Consider the following 24,552-nt stretch of genomic DNA (forward strand, 5'->3'; position numbering starts at 1 on the left):
ACGCTGATTACCTAACCGAATTAAGAAAGCTATCAAAGTACTGCCAATTCGGAGCAGGACTATCGGATTATCTTCGAGACAAATTTGTTTGCGGTCTCAAGTGAAGGAACACAAAAAAGACTGCTTTCTGAAAAAGATTTAACATTGGACAAAGCTTTCAGTATGGCTGTATCATACGAAGCAGCAGCAAAAGGAGCTGCAGAGATACAAGAGACACAGGACTTCGGCACCCATAAAATGACACAGGAGTTCGGAAGATGTTATCGCTGCGGCAGATCCACCCATAACCAGAGGGACTGCTGGTTCAAGGGCAAAGCATGCAGGCAATGTGGTAAGATTGGACACATTGCACGGGTATGCCAATCTGGACAAAATAAATCCACTGACAGAAAACAAAAAATCAATAAAGAAAAGTACAGGAAGGTACAAATGATGACGGACAATAGCTCCGAAGACCAGAATAGCGATAGCGACTCCGGAAACAAGAGACTAAGCTGTCTCAAATTACATAATGTACTTGCCAAAGAGGATTACCAAACCATTTGGGTTACCCTCACAATAGCAGGGTCCCCAGTTAAAAATGGGAGCTAGATACAGGATCAGCTCTAACCGTAATAAATCGACGAGATTACGAGGCGCTATTTTCGCATATACCTCTAAAAGACACATCCATTATCTTAAAAACATATACGGGGCAGAAAGTCTACCCCAAAGGAAAAATAAGGGTGCCTGTGGTATACAACGGCAAAGAAATACAAAAGTTGTATTTATACATTCTACAAGATGGTGGTCCACCGTTGTTGGGACGTGAATGGATAAGGAAGATACGTTTAGACTGGCACTCCATTCAGGCACTGACGGTGACCAGTAAGGAAAAAAACAATGAGGACATCATACCTGAACGATTAAAAGACATCTTGACCAACGCCAAAGAAGTGTTTCAAGAGAAACTAGGAACCTTGAAAGGCATCACCGCCTCAATAAAAGTGGAAGATACAGCAATTCCAACATTTTTTAAGGCAAGACCAGTGCCATACGCAATACGTCCGGCAGTCGAGGCAGAGCTGGAGAATTTGGAAAAGGCAGGCGTATTATCCAAAATAGATTGGAGCGAATGGGCAACACCCATCGTTCCAGTCATGAAAAAAACATGACCAGCGTGGTGCCACCAAACACATCTTTCCCTCCCCTTTCAGCATTCTGCAGGAACCATTCTTACCCACAATACCCTGGGCCACTCTTGCATCACCAACACCTGCTCCGCTTCCCCCGGTACCTTCCTGTGCAAGCGCAGGAGATGCAACACCTGCCCTTTTAACTCCTGTCTTCCCACCATCCAGGGCCCCAAATACTCCTTCCAGGTGAAACAGCGATTTACTTGTACTTCTTTAAATTTAGTACACTCTATTCGTTGCTCACAATGCAGTCTCCTCTACATTGGGAAGACCAGATGCAGATTGGGTGATCGCTTTGCTGAATACCTTCGCTCAGTCTGCAAGTGTGACCTTGAGCTTCCGGTCGCTTGTCACTTTAATTCTTCATTCCACTCTATCCTTGGCCTCCTACACTGTTACTATGAAATTCAGCACAACCTCAAGGAAAAGCACCTTATCTTTCTACTAGCACTTTTCAGTCTTCCAGCCTTAACATCCGCACCCCCGGGATCTACCTGCTTTTCTCCCTCCACATTCCTGGGCCACGGGAACAGATTTTCCAGGCTGTTTATTAACACCACAAGTGGGTTGGACCAGATTTCTCATTGGTCCCCTTGGAGGACAAGACACATTCAACAGTTTGCCTGGACTATGTAATTTGATCCTGTCTGCTGGAGAGTAATGCAAAGTCTCAGCAAAGTGTAATTTGATCCAGGTCATTATCACAGGTGGACTCCCATAGCCAAGCAGCTCCAGTGCAGCCATGACAGCGGCATCTACCTGTTAATGTAGAGGGTCACCTAGAAAAGCAAGATAACTCTTACATGGTCACGTACGGCCTGCCCTGTTGACCGCCTTCTAATTATCAGTTTTTCCTAATCATCAGTTTAAAAAAAAAATGTTTATGGGACGTGGGTGTCGCTGGTATGGTCAGCATTTATTGGCCATCCCTAATTGCCCTCGAGAAGGTGGCGGTGAGCTGCCTTCTTCAACCACTGCAGTCCGTGTGGTGAAGGTACTCCCACAGTACTGTTAGATAGGGAGTTCCAGGATTTTGACCCAGCGACGATGAAGGGTCGGCGATATACTTCTAAGTCAGGATGGTGTGTGACTTGGAGGTGGTGGTGTTCCCTTGTCCTTCTAGGTGGAAGAGGTCGCGGGTTTGGGAGGTGCTGCCAAAGCAGCCTTGGCGAGTTGCTGCAGTGCATCTTGTAGATGGTACACACTGCAGCCACGGTACACCGGTGGTGGAAGGAATGAATATTTAAGGTGGTGGATGGGGTGCCAATCAAGTGGGCTGCTTTGTCCTGGATGGTGTCGAGCTTCTCGAGTGTTGTTGGAGATGCACTCATCCAAGCAAGTGGAGAGTATTACATCACACTCCTTACTTGTGCCTTGTAGATGGTGGAAAGGCTTTGTGAAGTCAGGTGGTGAGACACTCGCTGCAGAGTACCCAACCTCTGACCTGCTCTTGTTGCCGCAGTATTTGTGTGGCTGGTCCAGTTAAGTTTCTAGTCAGTCAATGGTGACCCCCCCCAGGATGTTGATGGTGGAGGATTCGGCGATGGTAATGCCGTTGAATGTTAAGGGGCGTCGGTTAGACTCTCGCTTGTTAAGTGATAGAACATAAAATGCTGGAAATGCTTGGCAAGTCAGGCAGCATCTGTGGCGAGAGAAGCAGAGCTTACGTTTCCGGTCCATGATCTTTCATCAGAACGTGAAACGTTAACTCTGTTTCTCTATCTGTAAATGCTGCCTGATTTGCTGAGTGAAATCCACAGCAATGACTTTTTTGCATAATTTGAACTGCAAGGTTGGTTTAGTGAGGCACATTTCCTTCAACCAGAACAGGTGAGGGTGATGTCATTGCAAGAGACATCACTAGCAGAACCGGAGATTTTTAGCATGCGCTGAGAATTACATCATTGATTGGTCCGGCTCATGCACAGGATGACATCATGGGTCAACCGAAAACCGGAAGTACCCGCACTGTCGCTAATCACTCCGTCAAACTAAACACTCTGATGAGAGCGGTGTTGACTGACGGGCATTGTGTGGGGGTCACGGATTGTTAACAGGTTTATTGGGTACGAAGTGAATAGTGACAGTGTCATGACTTCCGGATTTCGTCCAGTCCAATGATGGCATTTTCTGCACATGCACCAGGCTTTCCGAGAAATCAACTCATTGCCGTTCATGGTCAAGAGCGTGATCCAGGTCGAGGGGTGAGGAGAGAGAACGTGGTGCAGGTTGGGCTGGAAGAACGCGATCCACGTCTAACAGAGGGGGGAGAACGTGGTCCGTCTTTCCATCTGGATCATGTTCTCGCTCTCATCCTTTCCCCCCCCCCCCCCAACCCAACCCCCTTTTGACCTGAATCACGTAGCAGAACCATAGATTTTTAGCATGTGCTGAGAATTACATCATTGATTGGCCTGTCTCATGCGCAGAATGAAATCATGGGCCAACTAAAAACCCACTGTTCATTCCGTGCTCTTCCACCCCTACCCCCACTGAGTTCCTGACCACCTCCTCCCTCAACACCCCCGATCTCCTGACCTCTTCCCCCCGCCCCGAGCTCCTGACCATCTCTTTCCACCTGCCCGAGCTCCTGACCTTCTCCCCCCACCCCCACTGATCCCTGAACTTCTCCCTCTCTCCGATCCCGTCCTCCCACCCCTCAGATCCCGCCCTCTTCCCCCCCCCGCCCCGAGCTCCTGACCATCTCTTTCCACCCCCTCCGATCTCCTGACCTCTTTCTCCCCCCCCCCCACCCCCATTGATCCCTGAATTTCTCCCTCTCTCCGATCCCGTCCTCCCACCCCCAAGATCCCCTGTCCTCTTTTCCCCCCCACCCACTGCCCTGTCCTCTCCCCCCATCCATTGGCGCATTAACAACTGGGGAGTGATTCGGGGTGGTCAGCAGTAGATATAAAGACTGCTTAAAAGTTACTCTAAAACCGTGCCAAACCGACGTCCATAAGTGAGAACAGCTTGCTCAAGACAAGAAAGCACGGCGAAAAACTATCCATGAAGGCACCTCCTATTACAAGGCCCGTCGCATTGTTGACGCTGAATGTAAACGCCAGCTGAGGAAGTCTCGCTTGAAAAATCAATTTTCCCAACCCGGTGTATCCTATCAGTCACCAAAGAACTAACTCACTGCAAAAAATGATATTCTGGTTGACTTCTTCGATATCAAAGAACGAACGACAATATAATGGCATTAACAGGATAATAAAACCAAAAGACAGGAAGGGGACTAGAAATACAATCCTAATCATCTACTGTGTTACTATATACACACACACAAACATATATAATTAAAAATCTTGCATATGGCAGACACTTCCTGTCCACAAAACTTACTTCCCGTCAAGATTTTAAGTAAATTTTTAATGTCAATATTGAACATTATAAATATTGACGTAGGAAGTTCCAATGACAAATTTCTCACAAAATTTCAGCTTTTCACAATTATGATTTGTTAATGGACCAATCAAATCACTCAATTCATTTTGAAAAATAAATCTGCCACTTTTTCCTCAGTAACCGAAATTTCAAATGTCCAAAATTAAAAGAAATCTGACAATAGCGAGATTAAATATATTCTTCGAATCATCATTTAATATCATCCTTAAAGACTAATTGAAGCCTTCAGCCTCTATCAAATGTTTGGGCTTGGACTAATATTTTTGGCCAGGTTTGTTACTCGATCAGCTGAAGATAGATCCTGCAGCCTGAGCATGTGCAGCATGCAGAATTTCCCATTTAGCTAGCCCAACGATGGACTACTTCTCTCTCAAGTCTCAAACAAAATTTAGTTATTTTCAAAAATTACTTGAAAAAAAGCTGGAGGACAAATTTCAAAAGCTTTATTGGGAGTAAAATTCATGTGTGCTTTTAAAAAGTGGGTTGATGTGTGAGTGAGTAATTGAGGAAAAAAAAACCATGAGACTGTGCTGACTATACACATGTTGTCGCTTTTGTTGGATTTGAATTATAAAAATTCAATAGACTTCAGAAAACATATTAAACTGAGAAGGAGGGAGGCAGAAACAAGGGGCTAGGTTTTTCACAGAATATTGGATAGTCATAGAATTCAATCCACAAAGCATCACTAAAAATCCTGGAATACCAACAACTTGCATTTTTATAGCGCTTTTAACATACTAAAACATCCCAAGGCGCTTCACAGGAGCGTAATCAGACAAAATTGATGCCAAGCCAAAGGAGGAGACATTAGGACAGGCTACCATAAGCTTGGTCAAAGAGGTAGGTTTTAAGTAGCGTCTTAAAGGAAAGAGAGATGGAGAGGTGAAGAGGTTTGGGGAAGAGAATTCCAGAGCTTACGGCCTAGACAGCTAAAGGCATGGCCGCCAATGGTGGGTCAAAGGAAGTGGGGGTGCACAAGAGGCCAGAGTTGGAGGAACACAGTTCTGAGGGTTGTAGGGCTAGAGGAAAAAAAAATGGAATATGGCTTATTCAGTCCCTGTTAATCAGTGGCCTAGATGTTGACACCTACACGACATAAAAACCCCTATTGCTATAAAACTTCATATCCTCTGACTCAGTGAGCAACACCTCCAAATATCTGTATAGATGTCCACACACACATACATATAAAACGCAGTACTGATTTTTTATCTAAGTTATAAATTCAGTGATACTTCAAATCTTCGTGGCAGGATATCAGTGAATGCATATTAGAAGCTTTGGTGATGCATGCAAACACTGATCAAGTGACTGAAGGAATGTACCACAAGGTTTTGTTTTACAGCATGCAACTAACAAAGGAACAAGCCACGACAAAAAAATGCAACTAGGTTCAATCAATCAAACTGTCAAAGGTTAGTGTACAAGTTATTGGGACTGTTCCATACAAGTATAGTAAGCATGAATTGGGAATACTCTAGTGAAATTGCAAAAATGAGGTAGAGAATACAGTTCTGAAAATGTGGGTGCATATGTTTGCAATAAAGAACAGATTGACCAGGAGTTGCACATTGGAATCAAACACACTGAATGCTGATTTCATACAAGGTACCTTGAAAACACTAGAGATTGTATTCTTTGTACTACTTTTTATGGTTAAGCTGTTGTAATGAAGAATTTAAAAAATATATATACATAAAATTAACAATTCTTCATGGAAGCTATTTGCATCAACAATAAACAGCTCATGAATACTCAATACAGATGTCAGATTGCTCTATGAGGGATTGAAAAATGCACTAGATGGGTAATAAAACCGTATCTGCCGATCACTCAAAATCACTTATATCACAGTATTTAAATATAAATTCCTCACAATATTTTAGTCACACAGCAACCATAATTAACAAGGTAGAACAAAAAGACCCCCCAATTTTCACTTTGAGGGTTACTGCAGTCGAGTACATACCGTGGTGTTCTTCCGGAAAGGGGTTTACGGGTAGCTCTGAAGATGACATAACTGGTAATAACAGAGAACATCCCCCATGTGGAGAGAAAGCGCCACCAGTAAAGTTTTACTGTGAAATATAAAGGAACAATCCACATCTGGAGCAAGGTGACCAGCTGTCAAAGAAAATGCACAAGTCTACTATGAATGTTTATCAGCATACAGCACAATTTCTACAGATCATCATTAAATAAAACAAGGTTAATATATGCAGTTTAATTTCATAGCATGACAAGTTACCTAAATTTTTAATGATCTAGCTTTACCCTGCCATTATATTTATAGTGAAACAACCACATCATGATTAGAATTTGCGCCTTGTGACGAAGTTAAAGAAATCAGGAATTTGCAAGTCTTAAAAATAAAATTATAGAAGATCTACTAATTGAATCACAATAAACATACTGCTAGCTTGTCAGTGTAATGTAAACATGAATCAAAATTCAATGAACTACATTGATATTACTTTGACATAGGTTACATTTGTACTTATGCCTGTATAACAACATTGGTTTAATGAACACTAGAAAAACTCTAACTTTTTGGTGCAAGTGATTTTACATTTCAGTTTGAAACAGTAAAAGCATTTAGTAGATTATAGTACATTCCATGCCCAGATCAGAACTATATGTGGATCAAATGCTGTTCATGTCTTGTAATGGAGTTAATTGTAGTGTTTGACCTATTTAAAACTGACTATTAACTGGAAGAATAAGTAAACATAACCTCAGAAATTAAAATTACTAAAAGCAGAGTTCCTTTCTGATCAGGATCTGGATTCTAATTCAGGAAGTTGGGTAATATATAAAGTGCTTACTAATAGATTTCCTACTTTATTTCACTCCATAATCTTGGGGAAATGAATTAGGTTGTAACAAATTTATTTAAACTATGTGATGGAATACAGCAATTTACACAAAATACTCTGCAATCCAGAAAATAATGGCAATAAGCATTTCTAGAGCAATTAATGTGTTGTGGACATGTTATTCTGCTGGACTGTGCAAAATTCAGTAGTCAATTGATACAGCAAGACACAGTTGTGTCTGCACTCTTAATACCACTGGTGCTGGTACAGTCAACATCTGGATATAGAAAAACACATCATCTACTTTATTGTTTAATGGCACCATTACCATCTGGATTATATTAGCACAAATTTTACTTATCCATACATCATATCCCATGGAATTTCCTGACAAATCAGACTGTTGCCCAAAGGCTAAATGTTTTTCTCATTAAAAGGCTTAAATGAGCTAAACAGGACCTGGACCTCAAGCAAATCCTGAAGTGGGGGTCTAAATAATTAGAAGGCAGCAGGACATTTAATTTATCACTACCGATTTTTGGCCTGGCTTGTCTTGCAAATGAAGTTCATAAAGTTGACTGAATTTACAGTATGGCTAGTGTGCAGACAGAACTAACCGCCGCCATTCACTTTTTTGTTTAATTGCTTTACGTTGAATGATCAGCAAGCTACGGGTTAATAAGAGGAAAGTAAGATTTCTCTTCTACCAACTCTACCTCATTTTGCACCAATATACCTCAAATTTAGCTAACAGGGTTAATCATAGACCGCACATTTATAAAACTAATGTTTTCTGAATTTTTTCTGACCCTTTATAATTATTTTTTTTATAAAGAGTTTACAATTTAAATCAAGGAACACTTAAAAGTTTGTTTTACAATTTACAGTGCCCAAGAGCAAAGTCTGCAATCTGCCAGGTCACACACAGTTTGCCTTGGGCCATACAATTTTACTACCGTACAGCTTTGCAATAATTCTTATGTTAAATGACAGCGATTATTACTATCCAGAAAGGTCTGAAAATGAGATGGCATTCTCTCCCAATTTCCTTTCCATTAAGCAAGTCTGTTCCTTTTATTACTATATATTTCAGTACAAGAATTAGAGCACCAACTTAAAAGAAACTCATTGAAATTCCTTCAGAGTATTAAAAACAGACAATGCATATGAAAAGCCATGCTGTAACAGTAGATATTGCGTAACAGCTAAAATATACTACCCGTTAACCTCATGATAGCAGCAGCCATCTTGGATCCATTACATTGCAGCTGAAATCGGAGTAGCTGAACTGCACATAAATTAAGATCCATACTTCACACCATTATGATTGCAGGTTTGTCTTTGTGGCAGCTGCACAAAACTTAATCAAAATTCTCAGAATATAAACAGGCTGTTCCTATTAAGGTCATTAGTAACAACTAAACATAACAGATGACTTGATCCAAATTGGGTTCTTAAATTCAAATCCAGCTTGGGAGCAGGTACATTTTAGTAACTTGTCTAGAGCCACCTGCTATCTTTAGTGAGATTTGAAAAGAATTACTATTAAAATTCCTTTGTAACAATTTTTGGCCTGGCTTGTCTTGCAAATGAAGTTCATAAAGTTGACTGAATTTACAGTATGGCTAGTGTGCAGACAGAACTAACCGCCGCCATTCACTTTTTTGTTTAATTGCTTTACGTTGAATGATCAGCAAGCTACGGGTTAATAAGAGGAAAGTAAGATTTCTCTTCTACCAACTCTACCTCATTTTGCACCAATATACCTCAAATTTAGCTAACAGGGTTAATCATAGACCGCACATTTATAAAACTAATGTTTTCTGAATTTTTTCTGACCCTTTATAATTATTTTTTTTATAAAGAGTTTACAATTTAAATCAAGGAACACTTAAAAGTTTGTTTTACAATTTACAGTGCCCAAGAGCAAAGTCTGCAATCTGCCAGGTCACACACAGTTTGCCTTGAAAAGTTTTGTTACATATTTATACTTGTAATTTACATATAGCAGGCAAAAGGAAGTTAAAGGAAAGAAAATATTTTTGGCAAATATTCAATTTACACAGGGATAATAGGACTTAAAAAAATACAAATCAAAAATCAGTGCATACATGCCTTTACATATTGTTTGCATGCAATATGTAATATGTCTACTTTCGAATTTTCACAACCTCCAGTATGTGTACAGTTAACAGAGTGCATTAGCACAGGTCATTTGGAAACCCATTAATCATCCAAGAATAAGAATCAAACACATCTGTAATAATTTTCAGTCATAAGTCACAAGTTCAGTTATTGACATTCATTTTGTGGCCGCTTGACTGATTTCTTCTTATAATTATCATGATTCGATCATGAAATGTAAAAAACATGCTTAAGTACCCAATGATTTTGTAAATATGCTTAAATACCCAATGATTTTGTAAATATGGTTTGGACCAAGTAATTAGAACTGTTTTTAAAAAACAAATAGAAAAATTACTTGCACATACACACTTCTGATATTTTATGTTAACTTATTGTGACCACAGTGAAGAATGTCGAAGCTAGATACCACACGTCAGCATTAACCAATTCCAGGTCAGGTATAGCAGATAGATGCAGAGCAAAGCCCAAGCAATCTGCCTCATTCCCAACTTTAGAGTACCCTCTACTGCACTGGTGTGAAGATTTCAATTTCTCACAACATGGCAGTAAAACTGCTAGTTGTGAGAAACAGCACACAAGCTTAACATTCATAGGTTGGAAGTTGTAATATTAAAAAATAAAACTCACGTTATATGATCTACAATGACGTTGTTTCCACTGGACTAGCACAACCTGAGCTATTACGAGGGTGGCAATAAGAATAAGCACCATTTCTGCATGCATAGCCTCATGCCCACGGTGTTTTGCATGTATCTTGGCATGTTGTAGTCTGCAAAAATGAAGGTTACAAAACAAAATTTGAATGTTGAATGTGTGCAAAATGTTTAGGGAAAAAAGCTGTTAAACACATTTTTAAACATACTATTCTGAACATTGAAAATGAATTAGATAATACAATAATTCTGTCAGGGCCTCTCAGTTTCCAAAAAATGATTCAATTTCCTGTCATATCGGGAAAGTTTTCTCATTTATCCCAAAATGGCTGATGTGGAATGATTTATGTTTATTCCCAATGCTACTTCTCCTTCCCATTTTTCTTGAAGATATCTTTCCACCACCCCACAAAAAAATCCAAGATTACTGTAATGCTTCCCATAATAAAATTGTTATTTCAGGAGGGAAGATAAAACTTGGGGTCTGGCACTGGCACTATATCGAGCCAAGTTTATGCAATTGGAGATCCCCACACCAGTAGAAACAGAAATAATTCTCAGATTATTTATTACACCTGGGTTAATGCCAACATTTTTCCAATTTTCACCGGGATATAATGTTTCTCAAATAAAAACTTAAAACTCCCTAGAATTTTAAAAAAAAACTGGAAACAAAGAATTTCAGTCATGTGCAGTTATTATTTGACACTTCAGTAACTTCTTACTGAGAATTAATATTTTTTTATTTGAGGCACCAAGTGTCAACATCAAGCTCTCCCACATAGAGTACAGTATGGGTTTGATGCAGATTAAGGATTCTTCTATTCTGGCTGAATAATGTCCTTTAACACTAACCTCAAGAGTAATCCCTATTTTCCATTCCTCACCTCAGCTAACCTATTGCTCTACCCTAGGCTCTGCATTTCATCAACTTTGAAGTTTGCCAAATGTGGCTCGAATACTGTAGTAATTTATTTTACATTTGACAACATTTTTTGATGGCAGGATATAATACAACAACTTGCATTTATATAGTGCCTTTAACATAGAAATTGGAGAAAACGTCCCAAGGTGCTTCACAGGAGTGTTATCAAACAACATTTGGCACCGAGCCACATAGAGATATATTAGGACAGATGGCCAAAAGCTTGGTCAGAGAGGTAGGTTTTAAGGAGCGTCTTAAGAGGAAAGAGAAGTAAAGAGGCAGTAGAGGTTTAGGGAGGAAATACCAAAGCTTCGAGCATCGGCAGCTGAAGACATGGCCGCCAATGGTGCAGCGATTAAAATCGGGGATGCGCAAGAGGCCAGAATTGGAGGAGCGCAGAGATCTCTGAGGGTTGTAGAGCTGGAGCAGATTACAGAGATAGGGAGGGGCGAGGTCATGGAAGGATTTGAAAACAAGGATGAGAATTTTAAAATCAAGGCGTTTCCGGACCGGGAGCCAATGTACATCAGCGAGCATAGGGACTTGGTGCGAGTTAGGCAGAAGAATCTTGGATGAGCTTTTGTTTATGGAGGGTGGAAGATGCGAGGCCAGTCAGGTGTGCATTGGACTAAGTCTAGAGTTAACAGGATACAAATCAGCAATTAAAGCACTCTGAAGTTGATAACCTTCTGATGTCCATACAGTGTACTGCAAAGAATGAATCATTCTGGAACAAAGTTTTTATTTTCCACACTGTACAGCTAACAAATTCACACCTAATGTGATCATATCCAGTATTTATTTCATGTTTATGTTAATGTTCCACACAAAGTTTCCCACGAGGGAGGCGCTGGGGGAGCGAGAAAAAGTAAAGGAGAATAAGCATAGTGAGGAAGGATGGGACAAGGAGAACGAGAGAGCACGAGCAAGAGCACAAAAGAAAGAGCTATGCAGGGGGAACTATGAGCTAGTTGACCGACAAACCATTACAGCACCAATAAATCTTCCTGGCAAGGGGACCATGCTCTGAAACAAAAAGAAACTCTAATCTACCATTACCATCTTGGATAGCTTCACAGGTAACAGAAGCACTAAAAATCAAGATAGCACATTTCTTAAAATCATTTTCAAATCAGTAAGACCACCACGATTTTTTTTGAATAGAAACACAAGAGTTAGGAAACAAATACTTTAAAGTTTGGAATTAGTCATACAATTTTTTTTTTTTTTTTTATAAAAAGATTTACTATAATGAAAAATTTTCATTGAAGTTTTACAGCAGAAGTCACAGTAGGTAATGAAATGCCTCTGCTGCATTCTATAGTTTAGCCTAATATTGTATTGCTGTGTATTACAGTTTTCACACTAAATGAGTGCCAATCAATAAAAAAAGCACTTTACAACATAATAAAAATGAGTGGAAATTATTATGTACTAATCATGGCACTGCTTACCTCCACTGGTCTTCATCCGAAGGAAATTTTAAAAGGTCTATCTATAGGCAAAACAAAATTGAAAATTAAATCTCATTAATGACCTATGGTACAGTACTTCAGTACAGAATTACATAATACATAGAGGATATGTAATGGGTAGCAGTAACATCAGCACAGATTAGGCTGGTGAAATACTCAGTGAAGCCACTATTGAAATAGGGTCAGGCTCACAAAGATATTGTCTGTCACTGTAGATGAGGGTATACTTTGGTTACATATTATAAAATTTTCAGCTAAAAATTTTATATTTTATATTAGTACTTTGGTTTTTAATACCAGGAGGAAAACAACAACAAAACCAAACTGGTAATGCTATACCTATAGAAATAGAATTTATATTTTCACTGGCACTTTGTATGAAACAAACACCCTGAATATCAAATGTTATTATACTTACAAAACAGAAAAAAATAGATTAGACAACTAAAAGAGAAAATTCATCATCAGGTACGAGTTCTTAACCAACAGTGTGACACAGTTTGTAAACATTGATGACCATTTTCCAAGTTCTAATTGTTACTCTACCACTCCTTTGATGGCAGAAGTATCCTCGAGTGTCACAATTCTCTCAGCATTCAGCACTTAGTAATTTAAGGGCACTAGTTTACCTACATGCTTAAAAGCTGCACCACAGATTCCCCAGCCCACTGTGCTAATTAGTAGTATTGCGGTTATTGATTTTATACCCCAGTTATACTGCATGTTTAGTACTGATGTGACAACATCATCACAGGCACGCCAAGTTACAGTTTAATGCTCCTGTTGACTTTTTATGAGATTTCATCAGTTGTTGGACTCTAATGAGAAGATCTCCATGCATATATTTAAAAAAAAGTCTAGCAGGAATTCTTCTTGTTAGAGTATAGACACACTCCCATTGAAGTCTACAACTTACCTAACCAGTAATTTTTTTTCTAGGGTTAGACTGTTTGCCATTCCACAACATATGAGCAAGCTAGGCCCATTCCTGCTGACAGCTTCACAGTACAGCAATTCTTATCTTGGAGCACATTGCCTTTTATAATGGTCAGTACCCAAAGAATAACATTTCTATTTTGTCACCCTCTTTAAAATGCCTTAAATAAACTTGCAAGATCAGTCAACATATGGTATAAATAAGACACTAATTGCTTACAGAAGCAAAAGCAATCAAAACTGCACAACTCACTCACTTGTTTGGCTGTCTAGAAGCACAAGTCCCAATGTGTATTCTCTCTCTAAATATACACGCATGAAAAAAATGGCAACATTGTCAAATATAACTTTGCAATCTCTTTTTCTTTACACCACAGTATTCTCACTTTCTCAATAAAACTTGAAGGGAGTAATAGGTATGAACGTGTATGCAACAAGCCCTGCAATAGGGAGAAGATCTTGGACGCGAAATTCGAGGCCTTAGCGCCACTCCATAGTGCCATTAAATGGTACTAAAACGGCGGCTGCCACTCTTTCGGCAGCTGCTGGCAGTTACCGCAGCTTTTGTATTTGCTTTTGCTCTGCCGGTAACTGGCAGTGCCATGCTGGACAAAATGGCGGAGTTGAGTCGTAAATTGGCGTGCAATGCCAACTTCATGCCACAAGTGCGAACTTTGACTCTAGTGCTGAATTTGGCACTGGGCCCTAAGCAGGCTGACGGTGGCGATGTCAGCAGCTCTTAAAAGGGACACACACATCGTTCGGGTAAGTTTGGATTTAAGGTTTTGGACTGTATTTTTTTTTTATTTTATTGAAGTGGTGGCTTGCTGCAATAGATGTGAAAAGTTTCGTAAGTGTATAGGGAGTGCTGCTGGATGCTTGCAAGGCCTCAGATGGTAAATGAAGGTCTTCGAGAAGGCAGAACATGCTGCAAATACGCAGATCACGCAACATCCATGGAGAAAAAAAAAGAGTTCACGTCTCAGGCCGAGATGCTGACTGACCAGCTGAGTATTTCCAGCATTTTATGCTGTCATTTTACATTTACAGCATCTGCTTGCAGAGGGAAGAGGAAGAAATAAAAGGAGGAAGCCGCAGAGAAGGAATCAGATGGAAAGATGCATCCTAGACAGCCCCTTTGTGGCCGGGATAACCGGGATGGAATTATCCGCCTCTGGTCCCAGTGACCACAACTCCAATTCCCCTTTCAACATTAGTCTCACACCTTACCTTCCATCTGTTAACGACCATCACAACATCCTCTTGGCCATGATACTGAAATAAAAGCCACCTCAAAGCAAACTTTCCAATCCACCGATATACATCTATCCATCCAATGTGACATCAAGAAATCAACTCATCACCTGTATACACTCTCTTAGTGAGTGCCTTTGCCTATCGTACTGATGTCACACATTGCTACCCCAGTGGCTGCAACATGGCTGGTGAAAGGCTGCTGACTTTCAGTGGGGGACACTGCAGATCTCCTTGCTAGCTGACCTTGAGGAGCTTGTGGCTGGGAGTGTCAAATCAATCATCTTGTTCTTCACTCTCCTCTCCCTCTTCTTGGTCACCCACTGGCTGGGCAGGCTGCATTTCTTGGGTGTGTGAAATGAGGAAGCCACAAGGGTGGCGTTGTGCTGATGGGAGGGTGGGAAAGCATGAGGTCCATGCCAGAAGGAGGATAACATATGAGAATACCAGCACATTTTATCCTTTCTGCTGCACTGCTGGCCAAGGGCTCAGCCATGCCCCTGCCAAGTATGGCCTGCACCATCTCCTCCAAGGGGGTGAGGTGAGGCTACGAATGGGAGATGTGCCTCGTGATTGGTGCAGATTGTTGGTAGGTGAGTGATTGGGGGTGGGGGTCGTGCATTGAGCAGTGTGTGAGGCTAGTGGTGCAGTTGGTAGGAGACAGCTTTTGAAGATGCATTCACTGACCTTGACCTTCTGAGGTCATGAAGCTTCTGTGGGCACTGGAGCCAGGTGGTGGGGGGGGGGGGGGGCGACACTGCTGGCAGTTACGGCCTCTGTGATGTACTCCCACATCCTTCTTTCTGGAGGGCCTCCTGGCCCCTGTGGGTAGAGGGCTTGTCTTGCAGTGTTGACCCCCCTGCACAAAGTTGGAGTGCTGCGCGAGACCCTGGGTGCCCCTTCCCTAGCTTGCCGAGCCATGTGTTAGCGCCGAGGTAGTTTTCCCATTTTTTGACGATAGGAAGCTTTAAGAGCTGAATACTGTATTCACATTTGGGACTTTTTAATGTTAAATATTTTTTTTTTTAAGGTAGAAAGGGCTGAAAACTGCATTGCTTCACTTCATTTTAATTTGTATTGCTTCAGTGAGCATGGCCCCTTTAATTCTCAGACTTTTTCATTGCCCACAATTCCTTGCGAGCTCCACAGCCTCGCTTCCAGAGCTGCAATGCCACACCTGCACACAAACTTCGGGTCGGATGCCTCCAGCAACGCCACCAGGATGGCGTTGCATGGCAGTTAAGTGCTGCGGCAACAATCGCCATCCGCCCCAGATGAATTTTGCTCCATTAGTGTTGCGGCCATTAACTCCAGTTGCCAGTGAAACCAGCAAATTTTTCTGGCTGAAACAAATTTCTTCCCCATGAACTTTTATATCAAAATAGCAATGAGAAAGACACTCATATGTGCCATCTAAGAATGTGGAACACAGATAGTAAAGAAACCTTGCATTTTGGCCAACTTTATAAAAAGTTTAAAATTCACTCTTGCAGTTTAGGATGTAATTTTTCTTTCTCCTCTTAATCCCCCTTCTTTTATATCTTCTCCTGAAGGTGGTGATTCATGCTAGGATACACCTCCATGGGTGAAAGTCATCCTCTGGTATCTTGTTTAAGTTCCCATTCTTCAAGTGTGAGCCTGGATGGTGAACATCAGCAAGGCAATCAACTGCAGCAGCCATCACAGCCAAGCCCAACCTTGTTCGTTCTTAATGCTGCATGTGCACAATTCTACCAGTAATTCTTTGAACAGGGATCAGGAGTAGGGACCTTGGTCTAGGTTTCCCTTCCCCAGCCCAAGGATTCTGCAGTCAATTGCGGCACCCAATTACTGCTCTGTCCAAGATCGATGAAGACCGCAGATCAAACTTAGGACCTTGCTGGTTCGCTTGGCTTGGTGGAATGAGGTGCACTTATCTACTATAATAAATAGAAGTTTGCAGGGATGGCAGGAAATGCAGAACAGAATAGGCCCAACACAGAAAATGACTGGGTCTAGATTTACAACTGTTTGTGAATGGGTTAAGAGGAATGTTTTGATGAAACATATTTCAGGATCTTGGCTTCTCCGATGTTACCCACAAACATATGCAGAAAGGACTTCAAACAGACATGCTTAGGACAAGCAGAGATCAGACCTTCCGTGATCTGTTCAAGGTCCCCAAGAACAATGTATGAAACAATTTACAAAACATCCCTTCTTAATCATGTACGACAAGAATGCTGCATTTAAAATATAAACAATCCCAAGATCACAGCTTATACCATAGCATTCTTTAAAAAGAAAAATGGCACCCGATCCCTACTTAATCACACCGTAGTACTTTCCTCTTCATTACTCATCTTTTATTCCATCTGACAACATTCCCTCAGTACAGATTGAATATAACATACTCCATTCCTCCTAGAATTAAGGTTACCACTACAATAGGCTGTCTGGTATTAACATTTTTCTTTAGCAAGAAACACCCTTGCACTGTTTTATTTTATTCCTCTTTTCCTGTAACCATACAAGAGTACTTTTTTGTAGCAGAAAACCACCAACAAGCCCTCCTCCTCCTCCCCCCTTCATAATTTTGCCAATTTTATTTTTTCCCATCTTGAAACATTGATTTCTTGTTGCACACCAGCATATATAGGGCCTTATATAGGGCCCTGGTGAGACCACATCTGGAGCATTGTGTACAGTTTTGATCTCCTTACCCAAGGAAGGATATACTTGCCATAGAGTGCAACAAAGGTTCACCAGACTGGTTCCTGGGATGGGGGGATTGTCCTATGGAGGAGGAATTGAGTAGACTAGGCCCATATTCTCTGGAGTTTAGAAGAATGAGAGGTGATCTCATTGAAACATACAAAATTCTTACAGGGCTCGACAGGGTAGATGCAGGGAGGATGTTTGCCCTGGCTGGGGAGTCTAGAACTAGGGGTCACAGTCTCAGAATAAGGGGTTAGACATTTAGGACTGAGATGAGGAGAAATTTCTTCACTCAGAGGGTGGTGAATCTTTGGAATTCTCTACCCCAGAGGGCTGTGGAGGCTGAGTCAGTTAGTATATTCAAGACAGAGATCGATAGATTTTTGGATATTAAGGGAATCAAGGGATATGGGGATAGTGCAGGAAAGTGGAGTCGAGGTAGAAGATGAGCCATGATCTTATTGAATCGCGGAGCAGGCTTGAGGGGCCGAATGGCCTACTCCTGCTCCTATTTCTTGTTATGTTCTTATGTAAGTCCAGCTCGGCATCTCTTCTATGCCGAGCTTCCCAGTTTTACCTTGCATCCCCAAATATTTGAACTCCTATCCATGATGAACAATTGGTTTGGACTAACACGTTTCCTGCATTACAACAGTGACTACACATCAAAAGTACTTCATTGGCTGTTAAAGCACTTTGGGACATCCTGATGTCATAAAAAGCACTATATAAATCCAAGTCTTTCTTTTTTAACTTCATCAATCGTCCTTGTATAATCTTGAAAACTCAATTAATTCATCTCAAAATCTCTTTTCCAATGAACCCAACTTTGTTAACATTTCCTCATAACTTAAGATTCTTGATAGCTTGAATCACCTCCATTGCTTACCCCTGTACCCCCTCAAAAGCAGCATATACAAATCTCTTATATGAACATATGTATAAAGTAAGTATGAGAGTTCTACAGTAAGGAGCATGTCAAAGAACTACAACTTTCACATACTTCACCATAGATGAAGACATGTTAACAGATGCACTGATACTCAGAATCATGGATAACTACCACTGCTACACAGCACAAGTCTTAATAATTGGAATTAACTCAAGTAAATTAAGTGAAATGGAAGCATTACAGGATGCAACATAAATGTCACACTCATGACTAAATAAACCCCTTGTTGATCTTCACTTTATGGTTTAGGACGCCAGAACCTGCAATCTTTGTTAAATTTCTACAATATTTTGGAACAACATCGGAGTGGTATCGGAAGAATCAATGCAATCAAATATTTTTATGTACAGATAAAAAGAGAAAAAAAATTGTATTTATCTAGCAACTTATGCCTCAAACATTTCAAAGTGCTTCACCTATAATGAATTAACGATTACCATGTATGTAAAGGCAGCCAGATTCACAAACAGGCCGTATTTTCCGATTGGAGGTTTCCTGTGTGCGGAAGCCTCCGATCTGGAAAAAATCTACGGACTTACCCGAGGTGCATATATTTCCACTCCTGGGCCTCTCCAAACTCGAAATGTGCAGGGCCCACGTATCCCAGAGGCGCATGCGGTTCGAAAGCGTCCCTGGGATCACGTGGGCCATGGGGAGCCAATAGGAGAAGGGAATCTCCCTTCGTACACTTGACAGGTAGACCTGTCAAATATATGAATGGAGATCACCCCAAAAACACTGCAAAACATTAAATAATTTTTTAAAAATCACATTTTTAAAATGAGTTGAAATTACAATAAAAGATTTTAAACAAAAAAATTAAAGTTTTTTTACAGGGCTAAAAATAAACGTACCTTTTAAAAAAAAATTATAAATGAGTGAAAACTTTTTTCAACTCTTCTGCTGGTAAAAGCAGGCCTTACGCCTACTTTTACCAGGCGTAAGATTTCTAAGGGTTTTCTACGGGCGGAGGTTCTCCAGAAAGCGGAGGGCAGGCGTCCGATCTCTTGACAGATCGGAAATGCTGGTTTTCAGCGCATGCGCTTCGCATGCCTGAAACCGGCATTTCCGATGTCCTTATGGGTGTGTACACAGCGCGTAGACACCCGTCTGCATCGCAATATACGGCCCAAGATGAATGGATTGCCCAGTAATCCTTTTTCTGTGGATGGAGGCACACTAGTGACAAACACTTCCGAAAGTGCAGCATTCCCTCTGTAATGCACTGAAATGTCAACCTACACTGCACGTTCAAGTCCTGGAGTGGGAGCGAGGGGCCATCTGAGCCAAGCTGACACACAAGTCACAGAATTCTCCTAACGAAGGCACAAAAAATAAAGACTATTCATAGGAAACGTGTGCTATCACTGTTCCCATTATTAGCCATTTTCAAGTATACTGTACACAAACTAATAAAAAGTGTTCCAAAAACCGGGACACTATCACTTGTGGATGAACATTTTGTTAGAGGAAACTGAACAGCATTTTTTTGTGTTTATTAAAATTGAAATGAAACAGCAGCACACAGGTTGTAAATCGGCAGCTTTTAAAATAATTAACCGGGTTTGAGAGTTACTGGTCACAAAAAAAAAGCTGAACATCTGGAGGGGCTGAGCAATACCCGGCAGCCTGACGGTGACATTTCGAATGAGAGAAGCCACACACCTCCCTCCCTCTCTCTCTCTCTCTCTCTCCCCCAGCACAATTCCACGCTTCTGGGAGTCATTTTTGTTTGAAAGCTTCAGTCAGTGCAGCTGACGAACAGAGCAAGCCCGCTGGAGCCGCGACCTCCACCCTCGACCCCGGGCGGGCGGCCCAACCGCTGGGGCAAGCTGGGCCCCGGGGCCGGGACACACTGAGAGGCCGGGAGACTCAATTACAAGGAAAAGGGGGCGGTGGGCTGGGCCAGGCCGGGCTCTCCGGCCAACATTTACCTGCTCGTCCTCCACGTTCAGCTCCACCACCTGCGCTGCCGCGATCGCCATTCCTCGTCCGGGGGGGCAGGGCGTCTGCGTCACTGCAGTGAGCGAGCGTGCGTGCGCGCCCCCGAGCCTCCGTGCCCGGATCCGGCGCGCGCCGTCGCTGCGTCCACGAATAAAGGTGCTGGAATATTGGGGCAGGTTTTGCGGCCTACCCACAAACTAAGCCGCCGGCATCCAAACAGAATACGAACTTACCTCACAGGAACCCTCCTTCGCGAATTTGCCGTTTGACACGGCGTACTGGAGGATAGCGGAATGGCCCAGGGGCGCAGCATGTGCGGACGCGTACCTGGGATCACGTGGGCCTGGTGCGCCAATCATCATAGATCGCCAATAACAACAGAAAATGCTGGAAATACTCAGCAGGCCAGGCAGCATCCGTGGAGAGAGAAACTGGCCTGCTAAGTATTTCCAGCATTTTCTGTTGTTATTTCAGATTTCCAGCATCCGCAGTATTTTGCAATCATAGATCACCATCCCCATTCATAACTGAACTTCATTAATTAAACATATACATTCATTACTCGGGCCTTCTGGGATTTAAATATGTATCAACATCTATACAATACATCCTTCCATCCTATCACAGACCTTCCCTTTTGTTCTTTCCTCCCCTCCCCCCTTTCCCTGCCCCTACACTTGCTTAAAAATCTGTTACATCTCCAGCTTTTTCCAGTTCTGACAAAGGGTCATTGACCTGAAACGTTAACTATTTCTCTCTACAGATGCTGCCTGACCTGCTGAGTATTTCCAGCATTTTCTGTTTTTATTATCTATACAATACATTTTTGTAACATGTGTACTTTGTGTATGTTTAATTAACGAAGTTGAGTTATGAATGGGGATGGCGTTCTATGGATCAATTCAAACACCTCAAACAGTACACTCGGACGGCAGAAAATTAAACAATCGAACTGCTGAGTCATATTCACATATGACCCTGACCGCCTCTTATTTAATAATGGTCCCTTTGCATTAGCCACAGAGTTCCGTACAAAATCTCAGACATTTTATGGAATGTAATGGGGGAAATAATACAATAACTGTGGCAAAGCCATTAAGAGACTCTCACAGTGACTTGTACAATTGCCTTTAATCATGTTTATTACCTTTTAATGTTGGCTCTGGTTAAACAGAGCCAGATCGACAAAATCGTGATCTGACACGATGACGTCATCACGTGGGTCATGTGACATCCCAACGGCGGGAAACGTGATGACGTCATGACGTCAGAGGTAGAGGGCGTTTTCCAGCTAGTCCTCGTGTGGAGTGATAGTGAATAGACCTGTTTAGAGCTTCTACATTTTCTTGTTTTGTAAAGTTTTAGTACATTAAGCTCAGTTTGTTAACTACTAGTGAGTTTATAGATTCTTTGCTAGGAGTGCAGAGACTCCTACATTGGTGACCCCGAATCCTCGCGATCGTTTTTCGCGGTGAACGCAGAACACGGGCCAGGAATGGAGGCCTATGCAGTGGCCTTGAAGCTCCCCCAATTCTGGGAACAACAGGCGGCCTCTTGGTTTGTGCAAGCCGAGGCGCAATTTGAACTCCGCAACGTCGTACAGGACCAGACCAGATATCTCCACGTGGTCTCCGCCCTTGATAGCTCGACGGCGTCGAGAATCATCAGCCTTCTGGAGAGTCCCCCAACTGCTGACAAGTATGTAGCCATCAAGACACGATTGCTGCAGGTATTTAGTCTTACCAAAGTGGAGCGCGCTCGCCGTTTACTGGCGCTACCAGGGTTAGGTGACTCCAAACCCTCGGAGCTTATGAGCCACATGCTGACTCTCCTGGGGTCAGAGCCCCAGTGCTTTCTGTTTCGCGAGCTGTTTCTTAGCTCCCTGAGCAAGTCCAGGCAGCCCTCGCCCGAGAAGAAACCGCAGACTGCGTCACGCTCGCCGAAGAGGCGGATAAGATTTATGCAGTCTGGCAACAATGCTGCGCCATCGCACAACGCTCCGCCACGAGGAGCCCGGCCCCGGCTCTGACCACGGCGCCTCCGATGACCGGTTACTGTTGCTACCATGCTCGTTTTGGCCCGAAGGCCCGCTGCTGCCGCCCACCGTGCAGTTTCGTTACCAGACCGTCGAATAGACCGCCGCGAGTCAAGCATGCCGGTCCCGGTACTTCCCCCACGGCCACGATGGCGATCGGCACTTCCGGGAATCTCACCTACTTAACCGACTCCATCTCGGGCCGTCGTTTTCTATGCGACACGGGGGCGCAATGCAGCATACTTCCCGCCTCGGTCATCGACCTTCGGTCCGGCGGACGGGGTCCCCCTTTGCAAGCGGCCAACTGGGGTTCGATCCGCACTTGCGGAAAGCGGCTCGTCCAAGTCTGTTTCGGTGGACAGCTTTTCACCTGGAATTTCATCACCGCTCAAATCTCGCAGGCCCTGTTGGGTGCCGACTTTTTGGGCGCCAACGGCCTGTTGGTGGACGTGAAAAATCAACGCCTCGTTCACACCACCACGCTCAACGATATTTCAAGGGCACGCAGCACGGCTGCGTCACACACGATTTCATGTGCGCGGCCACCGCCCGACGATTTTGCCCGTCTCCTCGAGGAGTTCCCCGAGCTGACGAAGCCCACCTTTTCGGCTTCGACCGTCAAGCATAGGGTGGAGCATCATATTTCGACTACCGGCTCTCCCGTTTACGCCAGGGCGTGACGTTTAGAGCCCAGCAAGCTAGCGGCAGCGAAGGCGGAGTTCGCCGTGATGGAGAACATGGGGATCATCCGTCGGTTCAGTAGTCCCTGGTCCTCCCCGCTCCACATCGTCCCCAAGCCCGGCGGGAGATGGCGGCCCTGTGGTGATTATCGCCGCCTCAATGAGATAACGACGCCCGACCGCTACCCCATTCCCCATATACAGGACTTCTCAGCACATTTGGCGGGGACGTCCATCTTCTCGAAAGTCGACCTCGTCCGTGGTTACCACCAGGTGCCAGTGCACCCTCAAGATGTCGAAAAGACGGCGGTCATTACCCCCTTTGGACTTTTTGAATTCCTACGAATGCCCTTTGGACTTAAGAATGCGGCGCAGGCATTTCAGCGCCTCATGGATTCTGTCCTGTGGGACCTTGATTTTTTATTTGTTTATTTGGATGGTATTCTGATTGCCAGCACCTCCAAGGAGGAACACCTCGCGCACCTTCGGGTCCTTTTTCGACGGCTTCAGCAGCACGGCCTCACAGTTAACCCGGACAAATGCCATTTCGGCCTAGCGCAACTTGATTTCCTGGGCCACCGCATAACCCCCGCTGGGGCAATGCCACTTCGAGTCAAGGTGGAGGCGATCGCGGAGTTCCCAAAACCGAAATCCGTGAAAGCCTTAAAGGAGTTCCTGGGGATGGTGAACTTAAGAACATAAGAACATAAGAAATAGGAGCAGGAGTAGGCAAATCGGCCCCTCGAGTCTGCTCTGCCATTTAATAAGATCATGGCTGATCTGATCCTAACCGCCAATCTACTATCACAGAAACATCTCCTGAATCTAACAGAATTAGACACACGAAATAGGAGCAGGATCAGGCTACACGGCCCCTGGGCCCACTCCACTACCCACAGGGCCATGACCGATCCGAACCTAGACTCATGTCCAAATTCCTGTCCGCTCCCGTAACCCTTAATTCCCTTTACTTCTAGGAAACTGTCTATTTCTGTTTTAAATTTATGTAATTATGTAGTTTCTACAGCTTTTTGGGGCAGCATATTCCATGGACCTACCACCCTCTGAGTGAAGTAGTTCCTCCTCATCTCAGTTTTGAAAGAGCAGCCCCTTATTCTAAGACTATGCCCCCTAGTTCTAGTTTCACCCATCATCGGGAACATCCTCCCCGCATCCACCCGATCCAACCCCTTCACAATCTTATATGTTTCAATAAGATCGCCTCTCATTCTTCTGAACTCCAATGAGTAGAGTCCCAATCTACTCAACCTCTCCTCATATGTCCATCCCCTCATCCCCGGGATTAACCAAGTGAACCTTCTTTGTACTGACTCGAGAGCAAGTATGTCTTTTCTTAAGCATGGACACCAAAACTGTATGCAGTATTCCAGGTGCGGTCTCACCAATACCTTGTACAACTGAAGCAATACCTCCCTATTTTTATATTC

General features: G+C 42.9%; 1 protein-coding gene across 6 annotated transcripts in view; it reads right to left on the minus strand.

The window, feature by feature from the left end:
- The window catches only part of rnf175 (ring finger protein 175), a 70,263-nt gene extending 49,500 nt beyond the window's left edge, over window positions 1–20,763 (minus strand). For 5 of the 6 annotated variants that reach the window (XM_085961382.1, XM_085961373.1, XM_085961365.1 and 2 more), the window contains exons 1-4: window positions 20,623–20,763; window positions 12,586–12,626; window positions 10,181–10,322; window positions 6,559–6,713 (exon numbers count right to left, since the gene is read on the minus strand). In XM_085961382.1, the coding sequence (XP_085817508.1) occupies window positions 6,559–6,713; window positions 10,181–10,322; window positions 12,586–12,626; window positions 20,623–20,751 (467 nt within the window). In that variant the 5' untranslated portion in view covers window positions 20,752–20,763. Of the gene's footprint in view, window positions 1–6,558; window positions 6,714–10,180; window positions 10,323–12,585; window positions 12,627–20,379; window positions 20,513–20,622 lie in introns of those variants that run through there. The other variant, XM_085961411.1, reaches the window with a different exon arrangement.
- Window positions 20,764–24,552: the final 3,789 nt, after the last annotated feature.

The sequence above is a fragment of the Somniosus microcephalus genome, chromosome 2 (assembly GCF_052327205.1).
Source record: "Somniosus microcephalus isolate GS21.2 chromosome 2, FLI_Smic_1.0, whole genome shotgun sequence".
In the NCBI taxonomy this organism is placed as follows: domain Eukaryota; kingdom Metazoa; phylum Chordata; class Chondrichthyes; order Squaliformes; family Somniosidae; genus Somniosus; species Somniosus microcephalus.